This window comes from Hyaloscypha bicolor (assembly GCF_002865645.1).
Source record: "Hyaloscypha bicolor E unplaced genomic scaffold K444scaffold_87, whole genome shotgun sequence".
NCBI classification, from domain to species: Eukaryota; Fungi; Ascomycota; class Leotiomycetes; order Helotiales; family Hyaloscyphaceae; genus Hyaloscypha; species Hyaloscypha bicolor.
In genome coordinates this window covers 2201343-2222769 of record NW_020194589.1, presented here as the reverse complement: position 1 = coordinate 2222769, position 21427 = coordinate 2201343, and the positions used below count along the sequence as shown (strand labels likewise).

Below are 21427 nucleotides of genomic sequence, written 5' to 3'. Positions count from 1 at the left end.
CTCAATCTAACAGAGTAGCTTGACTTGTCTAATTTCACAGCAAACATGTCGATTTCTAAAGAAAACAAATGGTTTTCGTGGTTGGCATTTTTAGTAGACCTTGATTTGGGGCCAGCCGAAATTGGCGGCTTGGCGAAGGTCACTTCACCTCGGGGATTTGTTGATTTCCTCTCGTCAGCTTCCCAACGACACTTCTGTACCCAGCATCGAGCTCGCCGCCGCAACTTGGAAGCACAGTTGCACCAAACTCGAAGACGATGGACTCCAAAGAAGCTTCAGGCACTGTGCGAAAGCCAGGCCCGAAACCCTTGCAATCGAGCTCGGTCCGGACGCAATACCTTATCCTCTACAACTTCGTGTCTATGATCCTATGGCTCGCGGTTCTCGGACGGGTTGTTTTGCTCGTGCCGATGGTGGGGTTCGGGAGGGTGTACCAGGGTGCGGGCAACTTTACGAAGTGGACGCAGACAATGGCTCTATTGGAGGTTGTGCACTCCGCTGTTGGTATGTTCTCACCGGAATGCCTCTATCGTGCAAGTCAGCTCAGCTAACGTGAGCCAATTTCAGGTATTGTGAGAGCCCCAATCGGCACAACGTTGATGCAGGTTTCCAGTCGACTCCTTCTCGTCTGGGGAATTGTCAACAACTTCCCCTTCGTGGCGCGGAGCGCTGGATACTCGAGTATGCTGTTTGCATGGGGTTTGACAGAGGTTGTTCGATATGGGTTCTTTGTCTTCACCTTGAGCGGGTACTCTCCGGGAATTATTTCGTGGTTAAGATACAATACATTCTTGATTCTGTATCCTCTAGGTGCGAGCAGCGAGGCGTGGTTGGTGTACAAAGCTATTCCGGCTGCGAAGAAGATTCGACAAGAATATGCTTGGGCCCTGCAGTTGATATTGTTCATTTACATTCCTGGTAGGTGTTTTAACCTCGGTATTAAGAATGTGGCTAACATTGGCAGGCTTCTATATCCTCTTTACACACATGCTAAAGCAACGGCGCAAGATAATGAGGGGGAAGCAAATAGAAAAGATCCAATGAAAGAGATCACAGAGTAGACAGGAGATCTGAATAAAAAGATCCCGGAGCCCCTGTAGCACCCAATAACTGTGAATGCTCTGCTGTATAATAAGTTAAACATAAGACGGAGCCAGGTCTTGCCGTGGGGTAGATAAAAGGAAGCTAGTGCAGCTCATCTGTACATAAACCACCAATGTTTGATTCCTCCAAGAGCAAAATTGTGAACTCATACCACCAAGTTGCCTAAACTTTTAGCCTAGTGGCCTTCATTAGTCCAATCTTTTGGTAATTTGCAATGTTCAAACCCTTTCAAGTGTTATGAGCCGGCCAAGGAAATTCGAGTTGTATTGTGCTAGAAGTCCTGGGACAATGAGGTCCGACCAGGCTTCTTGCTTGGTCAGTTGTCACATTGTTCCAAATGATATGGGACATTCAGATCTAACATTTTAGACTTGAGCGATTCACCTTGTTCCAGATTCTCTAGAACAATCTCATAGTTTGCAAGCAAGAATTGAGGAATGATGTTTATTTGCTATGGGATCCATATTGTCCTATGCTAGGCGTGTGACAGGCATTAGCCAGTCTAGCATTGCTAATGGAAATAAACGCAAACGCCATGCTAATAAGCCTAAATAAAAGGGCATTGCGGATGCACATAAAAAGAAAATGTATTTTGTCCTTCCCCATTCTTCACCGTCGGATGAAAAACAGCTCAGGAAAATCATCGCTTAAAAGAAGCCTCCGTCGTCATGCAAAGAGGCGATGTCGGTACACAAACAGATGAAAAACGCATGTGCAGCTCTCCCCTGCTTTCATTCCTAGTCATATCCACCGCGATCTACCTGCTGCCAGTCAGTACAATGGGGAAAATCGGTGTTCTGGTGCGGATCTCACGTGTCATCTCCTGGGTAATTGGGAATCGATTTATTCTGCATCCAATCCTTTTGGAGTAGAAGGATTCTCTCCAACTCGCTCCTTAGTGGGTACAGAGACTTGAGGGGTGCGCTCATCTTGCTTGACGGGGGATGAAGGTTGAAGCTTAGAGCGCTTTCGGATTCGGTAGCCCGAGAGTGGGGGACAACTAGGTGTAGTAGGACGACTGAGTGTAGTAGGACGACTGGGTGTAGTAGGACGACTGGGGGCAGCAGGGCGCTGGGTGGTGATAGGGAATTCGGTGTTGCCGCTACGTGGCTCAGCAGAAGGGGAAAATCGGTATGATTGAACTTTTGATTGGCGGATGCGTTCATCATCATGATACAAGTCCTCCTCCATGACTCTTGAGTCTTGATAACGAGTTGGACCAAATCGGGATGTACGTCGACCGGCAAAATACCAATCATCATCATAACCCTCCTGTCCTGGGGCCAACATACGTGGGGCCATGTTTCCATGGAATCCAGAAGTTCGAGGGATGGTCGGAGCCTCGGACACTTCTCTATATGCACCAAATCGAGAAGACTCACGCTGCGGGGAACGAGGGTACCGAAAGCTCTGTGGCTCTTCTCGGTATGCACCAAAACCGGAAGACTTGTTACGCCGGGAGCGGAGGAAATCCTCAGGGAAGAAATCTTCGCTGTATCTGTATGCAGATCGAGAGGGTCCAACTCCAGGAGAACGGAGCTTTCGGGAAGTGCCACGAATACCTGGCTCTTCTTCGTTCAAATCTCTTGAAAGTTCACGCAGTGGAGATGGAACGGCTCGGAAACCATCATGAACCGGCTCGCTTCTGTCCGAAGCACGAGATGCTGGACGGGATCGTTCTTCCAAGAGAGCCTTAGCCACATTAAAGCCGACTCCCAAAGGGCGATTTGTGTCAGACACAGAGAACGGGGCTTTGAATGAAGGCGTTGGTGTATATGTCTTGTAGGCAATGGTCGAAGTGCCCGTGCTACGCGTATCCGAGTTGGGAGAATCGAAACGACGAGGGCCGCCAAAGGGGATTCGAGATTGTGCTTCAGACGACTTTGCCCATGGATCTTGCAATTTCGCGGATCTGGCTCTCTCTGGCTCGGAGGAGCGAACCCCGATCAGCTCCGAGAAGTCTCCAATACTGCTGCTGTATATGCTCTCTCCACTTCTATTTCCGGCCTCACTGCCACTTGCGCGGGATCCCAGAGTCTTCTTCTTTCGTGGAAGTTGCTCATCCTCCTCCAAAAACTCTTCCTTCAGAACGAACTCATATTTCTCAGCATCGTCATCGTAAGTATCTTCGACAGTTGCTTGATATTTTCTCTTGCCCGACAAAGCAGCAACCGGCTGGACCTCGAAGTGGGAGCCATGTTCGCTTGCAAGTGGACCCGCAAATTTGGGATACCGCTGAATGGCGCATTCGGATTCTGAACCAGCCTCGATAGAAATCTCCGTTTGGGTAGCCTTTGTTACATAGGTGATTTTCTTTGAGGGCTTCTTTGTTGCAGTTCGACGGCCAGCTTTGGGGAGTGGTGGAGGGCTCATGCCGCTAGAACTGGCATCGGTAACGGCTTCGGGGACCACCATTTTGTCTCCCTCGCCTCTCTTGTAAGATCGACTGCTGCACTTCTGGTAATAGTGCTGGAAGAGCATGTCGGATGTATACTTTCGTCGACTAACTCCCTTGCGGTCCAGCTCCTCTTGCATAATAGCAGCCAGCTCAGCCCAGCCTAAACCCTCTGGCTTCGAGTACGTGCCTCCGGCATACTTAGACAAGGGCAGAATAACCTTGACAAAGTAATCTCTCTCGTCGAGAGACCACATTGGAGCACCCATGGTGACTGGCCAGAAAGAAAATTGGACTTCAGAGAGGAAGGAACTAAGTCTTAGTCGAAGAATTTCCTTTCCTTTAAGATTGGAGCGAAACAGAACCAGGTCGCTGTTGTTGATCCAACGTACAGGCGAAAAAGATCAGAGCGAAGACGGCTGTATTCGTTGTTGAGTGTTCGCCCTTTGTTTAGAAAGATCAGAGCGAATAAGGACAGGCGCTGTTGAGAACTGATCGTACCTGCGAGAAATATTAGAACGAAGCTAAAGATGGGAACAGAACAAGCAAGCAGTGAAAGGCTAGAGCAAAAGAGATTGTGGTGTGAGGAGATAGGAGTGAACCTAATTAATTCTGCGTTGGAGGTAAGTAGAGTAGCCTGCGTGGGTTCTCGTAGCGGATGTTGACAAGTTATAGACTGTCAACTTGAGATCGGAGATTAGAGGAATGAGACCGGCACCAAGAAAAGATAGACAGGAACCTGGTGGAAGAGCAAGAAGAAGAAGAACGTGGGAGTTTGTGCAAACCTCGTGGGGTTTGCCCTAGTGAATCAGACTGCACCACTGATACCGTTGAAGGTGAGTTGCTTGAACCCCAGTGGCCAAGACCAAGTAGGATGTATCGGTGTTAGTTTGCTTTGGATAGGGCCTCTGGACAAAGCTGTCAGCCCTTAGTTTGCTTCTTTTGCAAGAGTCCTTAGACAGAGCCTCCAATTGATGCCAGCCCAAAAGCGAACCAGCGAAACTGAATCAGATCAGTCAAGATATTAGAGGGAGCAGAGCGCTGTCATGCTGTCGGAGTGTCCAGCTGCGGTGGAATTGTCTTATGTAGGCAGCTGCTAGGAGTAGATTTGTGTTGTGTTGTGGTCAGGTATGGCTCAGAGATGAGGTTCTGGTGGTTGTTGATGTTGTGTTGTTCATCGGTAATGGAGGCGAAATTTCACGTTTTTGTAAACATCAGGCCGGTGAAGCTACGCAAATTTTCCCAATTTCGATCTTGTCACAGTGAATCGGATCATATTTAGCACCATGCTAAACACTTGAAAATAAGCATTGCCACCTTCTGAATAAATGCATTAACAAGTAATGCTCAGTCAAATGAGGCAGCACAATGGCTCCTAAGAAGGAATATCTCACGTAAATAAACAATACTGTTAGTTTCTTTATGACAAGCAGGACGGATTCAAAAATCCAGCTTCAACCACGCTCTGTCCTATAAGATTCAGATTGTAACTTTCAAGTAATAGCTTTTGTTCTTGACTGGTTCAGTGCACCTAAGATTTGAATCGAACTGCTTTGCAGAGGAGACTAAAAAAAGCAGTCTGAACCTCTTTCTATCTGGATGAATTGAGGGGAAGGGCCCAGAAGACATATCTCTTTAGTTCTTCGTAGTTAACCTTTACTGTGATTGAAATCAGCGACACCAAAAGAATAAAAACAACTTAAGTGAATCCGATATCCATGACATAAAGCACCTTGAGAAATGCTACAGAATGATGTTTTATAATTTCTTCAATATGTCATTAACTGCTTTTGCAGCAAACCTCTTCCTTTCTGCTTCAGGCATATCTGCTCCCATATCTTTCACTATTAGCAGGTTCCTGCACAGGGATCAGTGATACTTACCTCTAACAGCCTGCATTCTCAACACCATCGCCTGCAGCTGTTCGACTTCCTCGTCTTGGCCCTCCTCATCGTCCATTTCTTCTCCATTATTACCGCCATAGATAGCCTGCTTCATCCCAAACATCTCCATTTCCATCTCAGCTGCCTCGATGCCGAATCCAATACTGCCTTCACCTTCCTCGTCCCCGTCCTCAAGATCTTCCAGAGATAACTCTTCACCGAGCTCGTTACTCTCCCAGTCGTTCGTCTCCAGTGCCTCCCTTAACCTTTCAATTCCCATTGGTTCTGATACAAATCAGCACAAGCTCACTCCATCAAAACAAAAGTTCATGCTTACCAGAATACTCATTCCGCCCCTTGCTCTCAAAGTCCACAAATTCAAATCCGAAATCCTGGCACAACTCCTCCCACTCATCGAAGCTCTTTTCCAGATAAGGCGTCACTCCCTGTGGCATCGCTACAGCCAAACAGACACCATCCCATGCCATGCCACAGCCCTCTTTGACCACCTCACCAACACTCTCAAGCATTTCCTTCACATTTTCCAGCTCCGCTTCATCGATGGGTTTCCGGAAGCAGACGATGAAGGCACCAAGGGCTGTGAGAACTTCTTTAGCTTCCGGGGCGAGGAACTCGCTGGACCACGTGGAGGGTGAGGTGATTTCATCGAGCCAGATCGGGACCGTTGCTGTGTAGTAGGCAGTTTTCAAAGGCCAGTGGTGTGTTGTGCCTGCTATTGTGCCTGAAGCCAACGAAGGCGATGAACCAGTGAGGCCTAGGTCATGTGGTCAGAATGGGCTGCAATGCTTGATCAGAGTAATGTTACCCTGTAAGAGTTCCGGTAAACCCGAGTCATGTCGGCTGACGGCTAAAATACGTCGAGGGTTTGAAATGTCCATTTCTGTGATCTTGGTTGCGGAATGGCGAAGAATTGAGGTTGAAGCATCAAGAATTGTCATCAAGCACGTGATCGACTTTGACAGACCTACTTTCAAAGTTTGGCCATTGCTTGGAGAGAGTTGTAGAGGAGTTCATGGGAGTGGGAAATATAGTGCTCTTGCGGAAGGTAGCCTCTGTCCCGAGATTCAAGGAGACTGCAGTGCGCTATCTGGACCGACTTGTTGTAAAAGCAAAACAAAGTCTCAGGAAATGGCAGCCATCTCCTCACAACTCAAATTGGCCGCAGACAGGATGTACATTCAAACGAAGAGAAGGGCGAATTTGAACGTGGGATCAAGACTTGTAGGGGCTTTTGATTTCCTTCCTCTATTTTGGCATGCGCTTTGGTAGTAGCCAACTGATGGCAAACGTGCATGGCTTTTTCGTCCAACGCCGTATCAATCTGACCCAATCGTATAGCATATTCTCACTCCAAACCCATACCTCATCAGCCTCTTGGCGCCCCTCTTCCGCTTGCTCTCGCTCTGCTGACTGTAGCTCGCCCTCTTGCCAATCCAACACCTCTGCCCTTCACGCCTCTGCTTCGGAACATGGGTGCATTTCTATAAGCCAAACTGTCAGCTTTATCCGGGAACACAGCAAAACACAAGCCAAGATTGTCCATAGTCTAGGGAAATAGGGATGCTACTACTAACCTAAGCATGTCCGGAACAATGAAGAATCGAACATGGGAGCCGCGAATGTAAACCTGATCCAGATGGCTCACACGACCATCGCGCGCAGTCACCGTAATATCCTTGAGTTGCACATTCATGTTGTCCTCCGCTGTAATTCCGATCTGTCAGCGCCCTTCCATGCAGTGGTCTGGAGCCTTGAAAGATTTGGGAGTGGGAGAGAGACGGACCTTCGAGGAGTTTACCGCGATAAACCTGACCGGAGGTAATCTCGAGAGTAACGACGTGACCCTGTTAAGAGAATTATTAGCAAATGTTCTCTAGCAGATCTCCCGGTCAGGAGCTGGGTTGCGAAAAGGCGGGGGTAGAAATTGGGACTTACTTGCGCCTCGTTCAGCAGCTTGATCGGGATGCCGATTGTGCTCGTCATGGTGTCTCAGATAACTGTCTGGTATCTTGGGTATCTCAGAGGCCTCGTGGATCGCTGGAATAAGGGTTTTGCGCAGAGGTGCAGTTGGTTGTGTGATCAGATGTGAATCACGAAAATATCGCGCTAGTATTCTCACTAGCGCCAATCAGACATCAAGTTTCGACTTCACTTCACCTTTCGCCCAACAACTTCACACTACACTCATCGAAATTGATCGACTAATGGATATGAACGCCTTCAATGTCTCTGCAACTCTGAATATCTTTCGGCTACTTTCTCGGCCAAGTCTGTGCCTGCCCCACGCCACTGTCTCTACATTCAATGAGCTACCTATTCCCCTAAACAAGGCATTCGAAAGGCACAAAAATGTCGATATCAAGGCTGTAGTTCTGGACAAGGACAACTGCTTTGCATATCCTCATTCAAATACAGTACATAAGCAATATGAGGTAATTTCCTTTTCTCTTCGGCCCAGCTCAGATCTTCGCCTAAAGCGATGATCCTCTTTTTACACTGTTCAGCCTTGTGTTCAGACTGCACTTCAGTTCTATGTTCGTTTATTATCACGCAAAGAAACGCACTAGTTTCTGACATCCGATAGGATCATTTCAAGCGACTAAAGGAGGCCTATCCCGGCCGTCGACTCCTGATCGTGTCCAATACGGCAGGCGCTAGGTCTATGGATCCAGCAGGAAGGCTTGTTTCCGAAGTCGAATTATCAACAAGAGTGCCTGTACTACCTCACAGGACGAAAAAACCAGGCTGTGGCCCCGAAATTATGGAGTATTTCCGCAAATACCCAGAAACTGGTGTCACGAGACCTGAGCAAATCGCCGTAGTCGGCGACCGGCTGACAACGGATGTTATGATGGCCAACCTTATGGGAAGTTATGCTGTGTGGGTTAAAGACGGTGTTGTACCTCCTGAAGAAAGCAACGTCGTGAGTAAAGACTGTAATTGGCAAGCTCTCCCAACTAAATCCTGTGTAGTTTGCACGAATGGAGCATAAGCTCGCGGCATATCTCATACGGCGAGGATATGAAGCACCTGAACCAGCAAGTCCGTTTGAGGGGTAGACGTTGTTGGTTATGGACAACATATATTAATGCTCACTTACCAATTATGCTCATTCGAATTTTGAATGGTAAGCAATTGCATGGGGTCTGAGGGCAGCAGCTCTTGGGGACGCAGCGGTTCGTCTGATCTTTCCGACCCGATCCGGATAAATGCTTGCATACCCGCCCCAGGCATCGGACAAGACCACCACCTTGCATCAAGTTCTATTTTGAGACCATGACAGATCCCATAAGCGGTTACAGATAAATCAAATCTTGGACTAAAGATTCGTGGGATCAGAAAAGGAGACTCGAGACTCGCGGTCAGCCGTAACAGACACGGCTGTACGTGCCACATCCAAGATTTGCCTTGTACCAAGTATATGAACATTCCTTACACTCCGGTCTCTGCTGCATGGTGGATAAATGCCGTCATCAATGATAGCTTTCGAGCACATCCTGATGGCATTCCCATATTTTCGTCCTCATCCTCCGCTCGGGATTCTTTCGACCCTTCTTCCAGATTGCACAAGACCATCCGAGGGTTATGTACAAGATCGTATATCCGAGTATCCGAATGTCACTCTGCAACTATACTGCTTTGCGACGCCTGAAAAGCCTGCGCAGAGGTCTCCGCACGCATCATGGGATTGCAATTTTTCAAAGCTCCTGGCATTATTGTTCATGGGGTTCGAGGAACAAGTATATTCCCGAACCCATCGAGTTCCATGCGATCATATAGTTGATGAGCATCTGATACAGTAAATTTATTAATTGTGGATGTCTCAAGCTTCACCATTTGGGCTCGAATTGAAGGCATGACCGTGTGGACGGCGTACTTCTTATTCTTCATGAATGCCGTTAATAATGGTGCTGCGAGAGCTTTTGGCCGCTTGGTTTGAGGTGGTCCTCAATGTGTCACTATTCGTAGATTATCATGCGGTTATTGATATCTTATAGCTTTCTGTCGTGGTACGATAGGCGTATTTGTGAGCAAGGAATGGATGAGGATCCGGGCCTTGAGATGCCGTGTTAGGAATAAGGTTCATTGCGGTGGGAAAGAGGAGCCGATGTCAGGCTTTTGGGTTTGAGGATGACTGGTGTATTAGGAGATCCCTTTGACGTTCTATATCGCGATAGTTATGAGATGCTCGCCGGAAGGGTTGGAGCTCGTGGAGAATAACACAGGGAGAATTATGTCTCCTTTCTGGTCACGGTTTAGCCCGCAGCTTTCCACACAACTTCCACTCGACTTGAGATCCTGAACATAATGCTGCTTATGGGAAACCGGCCTTGGGGTTTCGAAAACTCTGACAGGTTTCAAACATTGTGGAGAGGGATTCACCGGCATAAACGACATCCAAGCAAACCTTGTTTCGACACAACTGGAGCAAAACAGAGCCATCCACTCGCGTCGGAGAAATGTAGACTTGGTACAACTGGAAATCCCTGCGGTCTTATTAGCATGACATCGAAAAAAGGGGGATGACCCCACTGCGAAGCGAGACGCGCAAAAGTACATTGACGGAAGCACTCCGCCACGCTACAAGGTGCCACCGAAAGCGGGGAGCCTCATGCCTTTCCTTGGTGGATCGCGATAACCTTGGCTTTCGAAACTATTAATGTCCTCGCTTTTGAATACTTGACTCAGATTTACGCATCGAGAAATGTGAAAATGGCTGTTGGTGCCGATGATGTGTGCTCTTGGTGATGCAGGGTTATTCATGCGGTGCTGATCAAACACCTAAGTTGCTGGCATCTGGAATATGCATTACGTGCTCCCGGTTGGGAGAGCTTGGCGAGCGGTAAAAGACCGGATGAAGTGATGGCGAGTTTAGAGTTTTATTTTTAGTTGAGTTGGGATGAAGAATTAGTTTTCTTTCGACTTGCGGGAATTCTCGTGAGCAGAATGAGGTGTTCGAAAAGTGCACTTGGGGATTTCCAGGTGTGGGGGGAAAGAGGGAGATCTGACCTTGGAAAGGATCTGGGACACGCCGAACATAATTCTTGTGTGCTGATGAATGAATCGAAAGACCGTCGAAGGAGTACTTTCATGCATGAACAACATTGGGGGGCGGTGAGCACATCTGGCGAGGTGCTGGATCGCGGAGTATTTCCATCTAGTCGCGCGCCACTCACCTCAACGAGGCGGTGGAGGTCCAATGTGCACGGGGATCTCGAGCCTAAGCCATGGAACTTAGATCCGTGCGAGGGCTGGGAGACCTCGCAGAAGACATGCGGCTGCTTACTTCCACAGGGCAGACGGCTTTTCCCCGTTCTCAATCGAGGTGGGTGAACAGGGGCCGGCGGCGGGGGGCCTCGAGAACCTTTTAAAACGGCCTCTGAAGCAACTGACGAGCACCTGTTGGTCCTGCTTGCTGTTTTGCAAAATTCCTTGCAATTTTTCCGTGGGGATAGCTCTGTGTACGCTCTTGTTGTTGGAAGAGCTGCGTGTTCATCCATGCGGTCGACGACTGGGGAGTGTTTCTCCGAGAGCAAGAGAGGCAGGTCCGAAGAGGCAGCAAAATCGAGGTGTAACCCCTATTATGCAAAAGTCTTGCTCTGAGCCATCTGGTTTGTGCGCTGGAGTTCGCGGGTGTTCCTGACTAAACCCCTTCTGGCCGGCTTGCATCGAGGCGCACATTTCTAGCCAGACACAGAGTCCCTCGGTTGGCCGATGGCTGCGAGAAGGGAGCTTATGCAGGAACAGAGTCAAAAAGAGGTCGGTCTATGGACGGTCCATTCCTCGATTATTCCGTGGATGCAAACTTGAAGAACCACTCCAACCACACCGACACCAACACCGACACCCACCCACCTCGGCCCAGGGCAAAGAGCCATGTGCAGGAGTCGGTCCACACGACGATGCTGAAGCTACAGTGATGATTGATCATGACGATCTATTTTCGACCTTCGCCTCCAAGTTCCAACCCATTGGCGCCAGGCTATTGGCCTGAAAGGCGGTAGTCATGCTTCTGCTCCTTTGTCGGAGATCTGCACAATCGCGTTTCGATTGGCCCGCATTACGGCGTGAAACCTGAGAGCCCACGAGGTAGGCATCAGCAGATGCCTTTTGACTCGCACAACAATCGCGTTGTCGGCGACCCGTCCCCCGTTCTTGGAGGTCGTCAAGTCGTGAGGCGAGGGCACGCGAGGAGAGATGCAGCTGGCGCAACAGGCATGGTCTTGTGCAACGCCCACATGTGAACAATGGAATGGGCTGGCCGGTTGAGTGCAGGCAGTCTTCGGGGCGTCGGTATCTCGAAATATAGAGTAACGTGCGGCAAGTCCATCATCTCCTGAGTTCTGGCTGGGAGGACGCGACTTACAACTGAGGCACCCACGCGCTTTCGCCTGTCCAGGCGGTTGAACTTGTTGTCCAGCCGCCGCCAGTGATTCTGCGTCTCAGGGGCAGCCCATGTCTGCGCAGTCAGGAACTGGGCCAGGATCCCGAAGCCATTGGCGAGTGGTGCTGGCCTGCTTGTTGTCTGTCTGGCCATGGCCATGCAGATGCAGAATAGCGCGACAGCATGGATGGCGCTGGCTCAGCGCTCCCCCTTTTCTTTGGAGGGCGTCAGACGGCGGCTTGCGCTGGCAGATCGTTAGAGCAGACAATCGGGGCGCAAGAATTAGAAGAAGTCACAGAACACGTCCAACCCACTCATCTCATAGCGGGCGTCTCCTAGTCTCTCTCGCCCCCCCCCTCCCCTCCCCCCCATGGGCCATGCCCTCCTGCCGCACAGTCCCTGCCTGATCAGAGCTTCGTGAGGTGGTGCACTGGTGTTGGCAACTTGGGATCCCACCCGCTTGGCATTCGTGCCCGCTGCCCAATCAGGCCTAGCTCGGCTGCGACGCCTTAAACCTCTCGCTCCTTTCCCTCTCTCCTCTTTTCTATCTTCATCCACATTCGACTGCCCTCATCGTCCCCGACGTTGCCGCCTCCTTCTCGTCTCTCTTTTTTTTCATAATTTGGCCAATACGGATACCCTTCATTCCTTTGGGATCCATTACACTCCTTCGGCTGCACCTTGTTGACATTCAGATTCACGATTCGATTTCGACATTCGCTCTTTCGACAGATCCAATATTTTTCGAATCATCACTCAGCAGATTTCGATTGTCATACTCTTCTTTTCCTGCCAGATACAGCGAAGCATTTATACCACCACACTTTCACACCTTCGATTCATCCGAACTTTTATCAATACGCTACTTTTGTCGAATCTCGACTACACACTCGCATCTGCGAAACACATACTCAATCCATCACTCACTCGTTCTCTCAGCACAGAGAAAATACAACCTTACACGATCAGCTACAATCGGTCTGGGCACCTGCTGGAGCACTCATCGCGAAAACTCGTGACCTCGGTCGCAACAGCAAACATGTCAGACATGTCGCAAGAAGACGCGGCCATCAAGATGTCCTCGACACCAAGCCCTACCGCGTCAAACTCTGCAAGCAGCACTTCTGCATCCCGCCGACCACCCCGGAAAAGCACCCTGACACAGCAACAAAAAAATCAAAAGCGACAACGCGCTACTCAGGATCAATTAGTCACGCTGGAGATGGAATTTAACAAGAATCCCACACCAACCGCCACAGTTCGGGAGCGAATAGCGGAAGATATCAATATGACTGAGCGATCTGTGCAGATTTGGTTTCAGAACAGGTGAAGTCTCATGCGGGTCTGGTCGATGATACAAGCTAACAAAAACAACAGGCGAGCAAAAATAAAGTTGCTGGCAAAGAAGAGCATCGAAACGGGAGAGGATTGCGATGCAATTCCCGAGTCAATGCGCCAATACCTCGCAATCCAGGCTATGGAGTCGGGGAAATCTTTGGGAGGGAATTTTCTCGGCCGTTCTGGGCTCATGCCATATGGCAATGGGAGCCTGATGATGGGAGGGGATCAGGGACCTCAGGGGAAAGTCGGTGAGTAGATGCGTCCGGCGGATTTTTTTTTGGGGGGGGGGGATTTTTTTTTTTTTGGCTGGGACTGACGCAACTATAGTCATTCACCACCTGTCGTGCCGATCATTGAGCATCGGATCGTGGAGACGTGTGGGCCAAAATGCCATGGATTTGATCATCTTCTACTCGCCAGAAAAGGGATGCATGACATACTACATTAACAACGACCAAGCAGGCTACAAGATCGAGTACCCATTCGCTTTCATCAAAAATATCTTCCTGGAAAATGGTGATATTGAAACTGGGAAGCCGGGTGGCTTGGTTGTGGAACTCAACCGACCCCCGAATTTCTTTATGGACTCTTCTGGATCTGGTGGATTTTTCCAATGTGGCGACTTCACAGAAGACCAACAGGCGTCTCAGATTATGGTTCACCATCTCGGCGGCCACCCTAAAGTTCTAAGTGGTCAATTGGCCAAACTTGTGTCTCTTGAATCCTTCATGACCCGGCACAACCCGTTTGAACAACAGCAATTGTCCGTTTCGGCACCTGTCTCCCCAACGGGCCATCGCCCTGCCTCTCAACCAAACTACAATGCCCAAGCTCATGTTGGCATGTTCCAAGAAGGATGGGGCGTCAATATTCACCAAGGGCCTCGCGGTCCTGGCCACAAGAGACAAAGGAGTCGTTCCGTACCAATGGCAGTCGACTTCTCTATGTTCAACGCTCCTATGCCGTCCTTTCTCATTCAACATCCTGGAGAGACACAACAACAGCACAATCCGAATATCTTTGCCCCGGTCCCACAACAACCTAATAATTTAGGACCTCTGGGACCCAATCTTCGGATTGACACTTCGTCAGGATATGGGATGGATTTCAGACAATATCCCATGTCCGCCGCTACGACAACATCTCCTTCGGAGTTTGCAAGCCCTGGCTTCTTCTCTCAGGCCCCTGACTCAAGTGCTCTCCCCGCATCCTCGTATAACAATACGCCATACACCGTGCCATATCTATCACCAAACCCTATGGTCGATCAGGCTGGAGGGATGATTCAACCTTCCGTTTCGCCATTATCATTCATGAGCCACGGTGACCCAGCAATTGTTGATCAATCACCTCCTCTATCAATGATGCATCGAAGTGCTTCTGCAGATGTGTATAGCATGTCTCACGACCACTCAAACGTCTCCGATGACGGCAGTGGGCTGAATGAGATGTATTCAAAACACTCGCTTAATCTTCCGATGCATCCTCACTCTCCAGCATATGCGGAACAAACAGCAGCAGACATGGATATGAACCAACTTGTATCATTCGACGAGAACCCAGCCAGTCTTTCTCCCGAGAATATTCCTCAATAGGCCTGTTCTCGCTGAAGGCTGGCCCAAAACCTCTGATATAAGTTTGAATGTGCTCCGGAGCTTGCAGCATTCGGCGGCGCTAAGAAATGTGGTTCACCACTGTCTGGGGCTGAATTTTATGTGATCGAAGGGAAATATGGGAGGCGTTCCTGGATGGTGTTTTAGTCAATTGATGTATACACATGACGGCCTAGCAGGATTTTTTGTTCTTCAATTCTTGTTTGAACTTGGCCCAGCTTAATTTCTCGTGTCATTGGCACGAAGACTGTTTTCTTGACCTTTTCTATTTATTTTCATCTATCTTACGCCACGAACTACATGACGATTCATTTTGTTCGATCTTGCCTGTCTGGCAACCGGCGATCGTTTCTGTTGGTTCTGCTGGCGTTTCTCTGCGTGTTGTCTCTATAGCGAGACATCTCTTCTCGTTGTTTTTATGGTCTCCAGAGGAGATACTGGACTGAGAGCGAAGGGTATAAATGGGCAACTGGGGACGTGAGAGACATTATTTGTCAAAAAATAAAGGAAGGAAGGAAGGAAGGAAGACGGATTGGACTGAATTTGCTGGCTTGTGCGTGGCTGATGAAATCATGGCGGACTTAATAATGGACCCTCATTATCATAATTTTGCCCTATCATTGAGTGACATGGTGACTGCGCTATAATGACCATCTTATGTTGCGTAGGATACGTCGTAGGCAGGAGAATCCGAGACTATGAGCAGTCTGAACATACCAAAGTCTGTTAAGCTTTGGGCATCATTTGATTTTGTCCGTCTGGTGCGTCAAGGCCCTAAGACCAAGACCATTGCGAAAGGGGGATTGGGGGGAAAGGTTGAGGCTGGAATTCTAAAATTGGAAAGGCGATCTGCGCCACCCCCATGATGCAAATGATATGCACGATCACGCTAAAATCAAGATACAAACTGGTAGCCTTGGTCTTGTCTTCACAAAACACTGCTTGCTGCAACGCATCTCTCCAGTTCGCCATCTTGGGACTTAGTTCTCAATGTCGAATTCTCTCAGGCTCTCGTTTGAATCGGACATCTCCCAGTGACAATTAAACCCCTCGTTATTGGCGGGGTGGCCGGATCGCCTGGATGGCCCACAGACGCTCACAAGAACACGCGAGCACGAGCGGCCCTTCGGATGACGAGACTGCTGGCACCTTCGCGATGGCGGACAAAGTAAAGAGAGACCCGAGTCCATTGTCGGGTCCAAGAAGAGTTGCCACGGATCCTGCGCAATCTTCAGCGGCAATGGGTGATCGAAGGTCACAAGACAGAGAGACGCCAAAGGTACGATTCTCGGAGGACCTGGACAGGGCGACCGAATCTGCGACGACTGGCCAAAGATCTGGCACTCTCAGTCTGACAATTGACACCTCTTCGAGTCCTATGAAGTCCAGTGAAGCTCCGGTCCTCGCTGCGGGCATCGTCTCGAAAAAGACGACCACTTCTTTGTCTCCATCCTCCCCACGAACCCGAGACCGAGGGTATTCTTTGAGGAGGTCGTTATTCGCACGAAGTATAAACAATCAAACTGATAATAGCCCAATCGAGCTTGCGGAAGCTGGTTCATCTCGAGAACCTGAGCGGAACAGGCTTGCAGATGGAAAGGTGAAGCAACCACCCTCCGCTGTTAATGTATCCAGAGTCGTCGAGGATTATTTGGATATATCTACAGCTGGTGATGGGGGAAAGTTTCCGGATCGTCCCTCCGCCAAAGGAAATGATAAGAAGATCTTTGGTACTCGGAGTTTGCCAAATTATGCTGCGTGGGCCAAGGAGCGAAGTAAGAAGAATTCTATCACAGAAAAGGCTGTTGCGCTGTGGGATCGAATTTCCGAGAGAACTTTTGGCCAAGCACAAATTCCACCTTCTAGGGATGGGAGACATATCGAAGTCGACGCTTCACGCAAGCATCCGCTCATTGACGAAAGGACTGGAAACGAATACATTGGAAATACGATTCGGTCAAGTCGCTACACAGTTTGGAACTTTGTTCCCCGCCAATTATTCTTCCAGTTCTCCAAGCTCGCCAATGCCTACTTTCTGCTCATCTCTATTCTGCAAATGATTCCGGGTTTGAGTACTACTGGAAACTACACTACGATCATTCCCCTCCTGGTTTTTGTGTCCATAAGTATCGCTAAAGAAGGGTACGATGATTTACGCCGTTATAAGCTTGACCAAGTCGAAAATAATCGGGAGACCAAGGTACTTCATACCTATCAATCTGTCGGTCTGGAATCAAGGGCAGCCAGTGGAGGACGTCTGAGTGGAGAAGAGAACACTTCTCTTCACGCTGAGGGGCCGAAACACTGGGCATCTGTCAAGTGGAGAGACATTCAAGTTGGCGATGTTGTTAAGTTGAAACGAGACGACAATGTCCCAGCCGATATGGTTTTGTTGTATTCTGATGGCACGAACGGAATTGCTTATATCGAAACGATGGCCTTAGACGGAGAGACCAATTTGAAGAGCAAACAGGCACCACCAACGTTGGCAAAACGTTGTACCTCCGAGGACGACATAGCTTCGTGCTGCGCCTTGGTCGTTGTCGAGGACCCAAACATTGACCTATACAACTTCGATGGACGTGTTACTGTTGATGAAGAGACACTGCCATTAACCGCCAACGAGACAATCCTCCGTGGAAGCACTCTCAGAAACACGTCGACAGCAATTGGGATGGTCATCAACACAGGAGAGGAGTGCAAGATTCGGATGAATGCCAACAAGTCTCCACGCATAAAATCGCCAGCGATGCAGGTAATAAGCAACAAGATCGTTGTGTTGCTGGTAGTCTTCGTCGTTCTTCTTTCGTTGTTCTGCACCATTGCTTATCAGATCTGGTCCGAAAACGTGGAAGAGAAAAGTTGGTATTTGGCAAATGCCCACGTACCTTTCGCCCAAATCATTATAGGGTTCATAATTCTCTACAATACGCTGATCCCATTGTCACTTTATGTGTCACTGGAAATCATCAAAGTTGGGCAACTGATTCTCATGAGCGATGTGGAGATGTATGACCCTGTATCCGACAAACCTATGGTCTGCAACACGACAACAATCCTGGAAAACCTTGGCCAGGTAGACTACATCTTTTCCGACAAGACTGGTACCTTGACCGACAACGTAATGAAATTCCGTAAGCTCAGCGTTGCTGGCTATGCCTGGCTTCATGACGTTGACCTCCAGAAGGAAGTTGCTTTACTTGAGCAACACCATGAAGCTGCCGAAAAGGAGAAATCAAAACTTAAGGGCAAGGGAAAGGGCATTGCTAAGCGTCATTCAAAGAAGAATGCCTCTCGATCGGCCCCGGATAGAGGTACTGTGTCGGAGAGTTCTAGCTCTAGAATACTCCGGTCTGATTCAGTTCGAAGGTCCGCCTCTCTTTCTCTCTGGAAGTCATCGGCTCGGCCTTCTAAAGTGCAGCCGGAGATGCGAACTGAAGATCTCCTGAAATTCATGCAGCACAGACCTCACAGCATCTTCACGAAGAAAGCCAAGTTTTTCCTCCTTTCGCTTGCACTGTGCCATACCTGCCTGCCAGAAGTTCAAGAGAGTGGAGAGATCGACTTCCAAGCCGCTTCACCGGATGAATTGGCACTTGTCAAAGCAGCGCAAGAGCTAGGATTTATGGTTATTGATCGACCAGCACGCTCTATCACCTTGACCTACCCAGGTGGACCAGATTTCATGGAGCAGATTACGGAGTCCTACGAGATTTTGGATGTCATCGAGTTCTCGAGTAAGAGAAAGCGAATGTCCATAATTGTTAGATTTCCCAATGGCAAGATCTGCATCTTTTGTAAGGGAGCGGACTCTGCAATCATGCCCCGGTTGAAGTTGGCCCCTCTAGCGATGGAGAAGAAAAAGGAAGTTTTGAGGCGATCTAGTGTCAGGAAAAGCATGGAGGCAGACCAAGCCCTACGACGGCTGAGCGAAAACAGTCCAAGGACCAGCTTTAGTCGGCCGAGCGTGAGCGTTTCCCGTCGAAGCCGGAAAAGCATTGGTAACGGCCGGTCAAGTATGGCTAGTGCAAGACTGCAACCTATTCGGGATGAGCTGGATTCTTGGCTCAAGCAACGAGAGCATGACGTGGACGTGGAGGCGGGACCAGAAGATCTAATTGCGTATCAGTCGCCAAGAACATCTATGAATAGGATGTCTTTCGCGTCCGACCGGCGGTTCTCATCGTACGAAGATGATGTGCACGATCTTATAGACGAGGATCTCGTGCTGGATGAGGCTTCAGTATTCGAACGCTGCTTTCAGCATATCGATGACTTTGCATCTGAGGGCTTACGGACTCTTCTTTTCGGCTACAGATTTTTGGAAGAACATGAATTTTCCAGTAACTTAACTTTCCCGATGGACACTGACGTGACCTAACATGCTAACGATTATCTAGGCTGGAAGAAGTTATATCTTGATGCAACAACAAGTCTTGTAGACCGCCAGAAGTTGATTGAGAACGCTGGCGAAATGATTGAACAGAATTTCGATTTGGCAGGTGCAACCGCGATCGAGGATAAACTTCAAAAAGGCGTTCCAGAGACAGTCGATAAATTACGGAGAGCAAACATTAAGATATGGATGCTTACTGGTGACAAGAGAGAAACTGCCATTAATATCGCCCATTCTGCGAGGATTGCCAAGAACTATTCCGAAGTTGTCATGTATGTGCATCCCTTGTGCATTTCACCTTAATCCCCTTGAGTCATAATATATTTCTGCTCCGTCGATTGCCTCTTGGTTTGCTGAGCGTCAAATGCTAATCCGAAAATTGCTTAGACTGGACCATAAAACTGGTGAAGTTGAACAACGGATGGCCACAACACTGCTGGACATCACTAAGGGTGCCATTGCACACTCGGTCATTGTTGTCGATGGCCAAACCCTCAGCGAGATCGACGCCAATGAGACACTGGCCCTGCTTTTCTTCGATCTCGTCGTCCTTGCAGATTCCGTGATCTGCTGTCGGGCCAGTCCCAGCCAGAAAGCTTCTCTAGTCAAGAAGATCAGGACGAAAGTCAAGAAATCGATTACTTTGGCTATCGGCGACGGTGCCAATGATATTGCTATGATTCAAGAGGCACACGTTGGTATTGGTATCAGTGGCAAGGAAGGTCTCCAAGCTGCAAGAATATCCGATTATTCTATCGCCCAGTTTCGATTTTTGCAGAGGCTTCTGCTTGTCCACGGCCGATGGAATTATGTCAGGACGGGTAAATATATTCTCGCGACATTCTGGAAAGAACTCACGTTCTACTTGGTACAAGCTATCTACCAAAAGTGGGCAGGGTACACTGGTACCTCACTGTTCGAGTCCACGTCTTTGACCGTTTTCAATACGCTCTTCACATCACTTCCTGTTATATTCCTAGGCATTTTCGAACAAGATCTCAACGCATCAACTTTATTGGCTGTACCGGAATTGTACATCCAAGGCCAACGGAACGAGGGATTCAATATTAAAAAATATCTAGGCTGGATGTTCATGGCCGCTTCCGAATCTATGATCATTTTCTTCACCATGTATGGTCTATATGGCAGTGTGTTGTGGACAAGGGACAATGATATTAACTTGCTGTCCATGGGCACAATGTGCTTCACTGCCGCCGTGGTCTTCATCAACACGAAGACGTTGTAAGTTATCTGAAAATCCTGTTCCAGAATTTCAAGTTCTCCAGCAGTGCTGACAATCAAACAGGATCCTCGAAATGCACAATAAGACCTACATGTCGGCCCTTGGCTGGCTCATCTCGATCGGTGGATGGTTCCTCTGGACTCTTTTCTTGTCCGCTGTCTACAAACCGGGAAAGATGTACCCGCTCTACCCCATCAAAGACGGCTTCATCAAATTCTTCGGCCATGATCTCTTATGGTGGATGGTACTAGCCCTTTCTCTCGCTTGTCTCATACTTCTCGAAATCGGTGCCAGCAGCGTCAGAAAGGCATTCTGGCCTACAGACACTGATGTCTTCCAAGCACTGCAGAAGGATAAACTTATCAGGCAGAGGTTTGAAGAGACGATAAGAGCGGAACAGGAAGGCGGTGGCGAAGTAGAGATGGCCAGGGAGAAGACGAGTACGCAAGCTCGAAGGGAAATAGAGATCCAAGAGTTGTTGGATAGGCCTCGTGTCATGGATGGGGCTGTCACAGACGCAGAAGTAGTGAGAAGCCCTGTGGAGATGAACGAATCCAGCGTGATTCGCAGCGCGAGCGGCAGCCATCTTACGAGAAGGAAGTTCTCGACAGATGGTCATGGTAGAAGGGGAGGGGCCACGGAGGAGTACGAGCTTGTAGCCCGCAAATCTGTGCCTCCGAAGACAAGACATTCGGTTGATATTGCTGAAATACTTGAGAGGAGATAGCGGGAATTACTGATAATTGCATCCTTGGTTGTATTACTGGGGACCATTGGGTTTGGATTGCGGGGCAACAGGGCGGCTGGCTGGCTGTATGATACGGACATTACACATATACTGGATGCTGGGCTGGCTGGTTGGATAAAATATGGGTTTGGGTTTGCCACGGAGTGTACATACGGAATGGCGCTTGATATCATTTATGTGGCTTCTGCATCTTAATTCACTGTAGAAATTGAAAATCTTCTTCATGCACATCAAGGTGCTGACTGAAGTCAAAAGTGGTGTGAAAAGGCTTTCTATTGGTTGTTTCTGTCTACTCACT

At 48.8% G+C, this 21427-nt stretch overlaps 10 protein-coding genes across 10 annotated transcripts; 4 read left to right on the top strand and 6 right to left on the bottom strand.

Moving 5' to 3' along the window:
- Positions 1–187: 187 nt before the first annotated feature.
- K444DRAFT_562967 (PTPLA-domain-containing protein) lies at positions 188–1236 on the top strand. Its single transcript, XM_024877010.1, has 3 exons — positions 188–504; positions 568–918; positions 965–1236. The coding sequence occupies exons 1-3, from the start codon at positions 258–260 to the stop codon at positions 1042–1044; spliced, it is 678 nt and encodes a 225-aa protein (XP_024735869.1). The 5' UTR covers positions 188–257; the 3' UTR covers positions 1045–1236.
- Positions 1237–1851: 615 nt separating this feature from the next.
- K444DRAFT_419911 (uncharacterized protein) lies at positions 1852–3898 on the bottom strand. The gene is made up of 2 exons (XM_024872699.1): positions 1918–3898; positions 1852–1865 (listed from the first exon to the last, which is right to left on the bottom strand). The coding sequence occupies exon 1, from the start codon at positions 3766–3768 to the stop codon at positions 1948–1950; it is 1821 nt and encodes a 606-aa protein (XP_024735868.1). The 5' UTR covers positions 3769–3898; the 3' UTR covers positions 1852–1865; positions 1918–1947.
- A 1359-nt stretch (positions 3899–5257) lies between these two features.
- K444DRAFT_643705 (uncharacterized protein) lies at positions 5258–6281 on the bottom strand (the record flags this gene model as incomplete). Its single annotated transcript, XM_024884883.1, has 4 exons — positions 5258–5337; positions 5383–5667; positions 5720–6157; positions 6209–6281. The coding sequence occupies 4 exons, from the start codon at positions 6279–6281 to the stop codon at positions 5258–5260; spliced, it is 876 nt and encodes a 291-aa protein (XP_024735867.1).
- Positions 6282–6784: 503 nt separating this feature from the next.
- K444DRAFT_510515 (LSM domain-containing protein) lies at positions 6785–7386 on the bottom strand (the record flags this gene model as incomplete). Its single annotated transcript, XM_024873440.1, has 4 exons — positions 6785–6884; positions 6978–7107; positions 7187–7247; positions 7339–7386. Coding segments are annotated over 4 exons (339 nt in total), but the record flags the coding sequence as incomplete, so codon positions are not given.
- Positions 7387–7607: 221 nt separating this feature from the next.
- On the top strand, positions 7608–8462 carry K444DRAFT_643703 (HAD-superfamily phosphatase; the record flags this gene model as incomplete). Its single annotated transcript, XM_024884882.1, has 3 exons — positions 7608–7835; positions 7988–8326; positions 8376–8462. The coding sequence occupies 3 exons, from the start codon at positions 7608–7610 to the stop codon at positions 8460–8462; spliced, it is 654 nt and encodes a 217-aa protein (XP_024735865.1).
- K444DRAFT_419842 (uncharacterized protein) lies at positions 8446–8764 on the bottom strand. Its single transcript, XM_024872698.1, has one exon. It carries the CDS (start codon positions 8658–8660, stop codon positions 8496–8498), a length of 165 nt encoding a protein of 54 aa, XP_024735864.1. The 5' UTR covers positions 8661–8764; the 3' UTR covers positions 8446–8495.
- A 1362-nt stretch (positions 8765–10126) lies between these two features.
- K444DRAFT_419831 (uncharacterized protein) lies at positions 10127–10963 on the bottom strand. Its single transcript, XM_024872697.1, has one exon. It carries the CDS (start codon positions 10902–10904, stop codon positions 10290–10292), a length of 615 nt encoding a protein of 204 aa, XP_024735863.1. The 5' UTR covers positions 10905–10963; the 3' UTR covers positions 10127–10289.
- Positions 10964–11331: 368 nt separating this feature from the next.
- Positions 11332–11947, bottom strand: K444DRAFT_664145 (uncharacterized protein; the record flags this gene model as incomplete). The annotated part of the gene is made up of 2 exons (XM_024886928.1): positions 11332–11607; positions 11771–11947. 2 exons carry the CDS (start codon positions 11945–11947, stop codon positions 11332–11334), a joined length of 453 nt encoding a protein of 150 aa, XP_024735862.1.
- A 617-nt stretch (positions 11948–12564) lies between these two features.
- Positions 12565–14964, top strand: K444DRAFT_419782 (putative homeobox protein HOY1). The gene is made up of 3 exons (XM_024872696.1): positions 12565–13114; positions 13166–13377; positions 13457–14964. The coding sequence occupies exons 1-3, from the start codon at positions 12828–12830 to the stop codon at positions 14722–14724; spliced, it is 1767 nt and encodes a 588-aa protein (XP_024735861.1). The 5' UTR covers positions 12565–12827; the 3' UTR covers positions 14725–14964.
- Positions 14965–16798: 1834 nt separating this feature from the next.
- On the top strand, positions 16799–21373 carry K444DRAFT_724704 (putative phospholipid-transporting ATPase; the record flags this gene model as incomplete). The annotated part of the gene is made up of 4 exons (XM_024888633.1): positions 16799–19085; positions 19143–19410; positions 19526–20269; positions 20445–21373. 4 exons carry the CDS (start codon positions 16799–16801, stop codon positions 21106–21108), a joined length of 3963 nt encoding a protein of 1320 aa, XP_024735860.1. The 3' UTR covers positions 21109–21373.
- Between the last annotated feature and the right edge of the window lie 54 nt (positions 21374–21427).